At 65.4% G+C, this 437-nt stretch overlaps 1 protein-coding gene across 1 annotated transcript in view; it reads right to left on the bottom strand.

Moving 5' to 3' along the window:
- Positions 1-372, bottom strand: part of LOC119588165 (tyrosine-protein kinase Src42A-like) — a 6,703-nt gene extending 6,331 nt beyond the window's left edge. The window contains exon 1 of the mRNA XM_037936870.1: positions 212-372. Coding sequence (XP_037792798.1) covers positions 212-365 — 154 coding nt within the window. The 5' untranslated portion in view covers positions 366-372. The remainder of the gene's footprint in view (positions 1-211) is intronic.
- Positions 373-437: the final 65 nt, after the last annotated feature.

The raw sequence follows: 437 nt of genomic DNA, 5'->3' as shown, positions 1-437 counted from the left end.
GACCTTTAAATCCCTTGTTCTGCCTCCTGCACCGAACCCCTCCTCATCCCCCCGCTCCTTCCACACTTTCCCCGCCCCACAGCTCCCCCGCCCCTGAGCCCCCACAGCTCCCCCCACAGCTCCCCCGCCCCTGAGCCCCCACAGCTCCCCCTAGAGCTCCCCCCCACAGCTCCCCCGCCCCTGAGCTCCCCCAGAGTCCCCCGGGCAGTACCTCTGAGATGGTCGAGAAGCGATCCGTGGCGCATGAGCTCCGTGATGATGAAGTAAGGCTCCTCCATCGTGCACACGGCATAGAGCTGGAGGAGCTTCGGGTGCCTCATCTTCTTGAGCAAATGCGCCTCCGCCAGGAACTCCTCCGCGCTCATCTTACCTGGGAGACCCTGAGAGGCGAGAGGGTGAGGAGGGGTGAGAGAAGGGAGGGGGTGAGAGGGAGAGGG

This window comes from Penaeus monodon, chromosome 23 (genome assembly GCF_015228065.2).
Source record: "Penaeus monodon isolate SGIC_2016 chromosome 23, NSTDA_Pmon_1, whole genome shotgun sequence".
In the NCBI taxonomy this organism is placed as follows: domain Eukaryota; kingdom Metazoa; phylum Arthropoda; class Malacostraca; order Decapoda; family Penaeidae; genus Penaeus; species Penaeus monodon.
The sequence above is the reverse complement of the archived record's forward strand: the minus strand, read 5'-3'. Positions and strand labels throughout refer to the sequence as shown.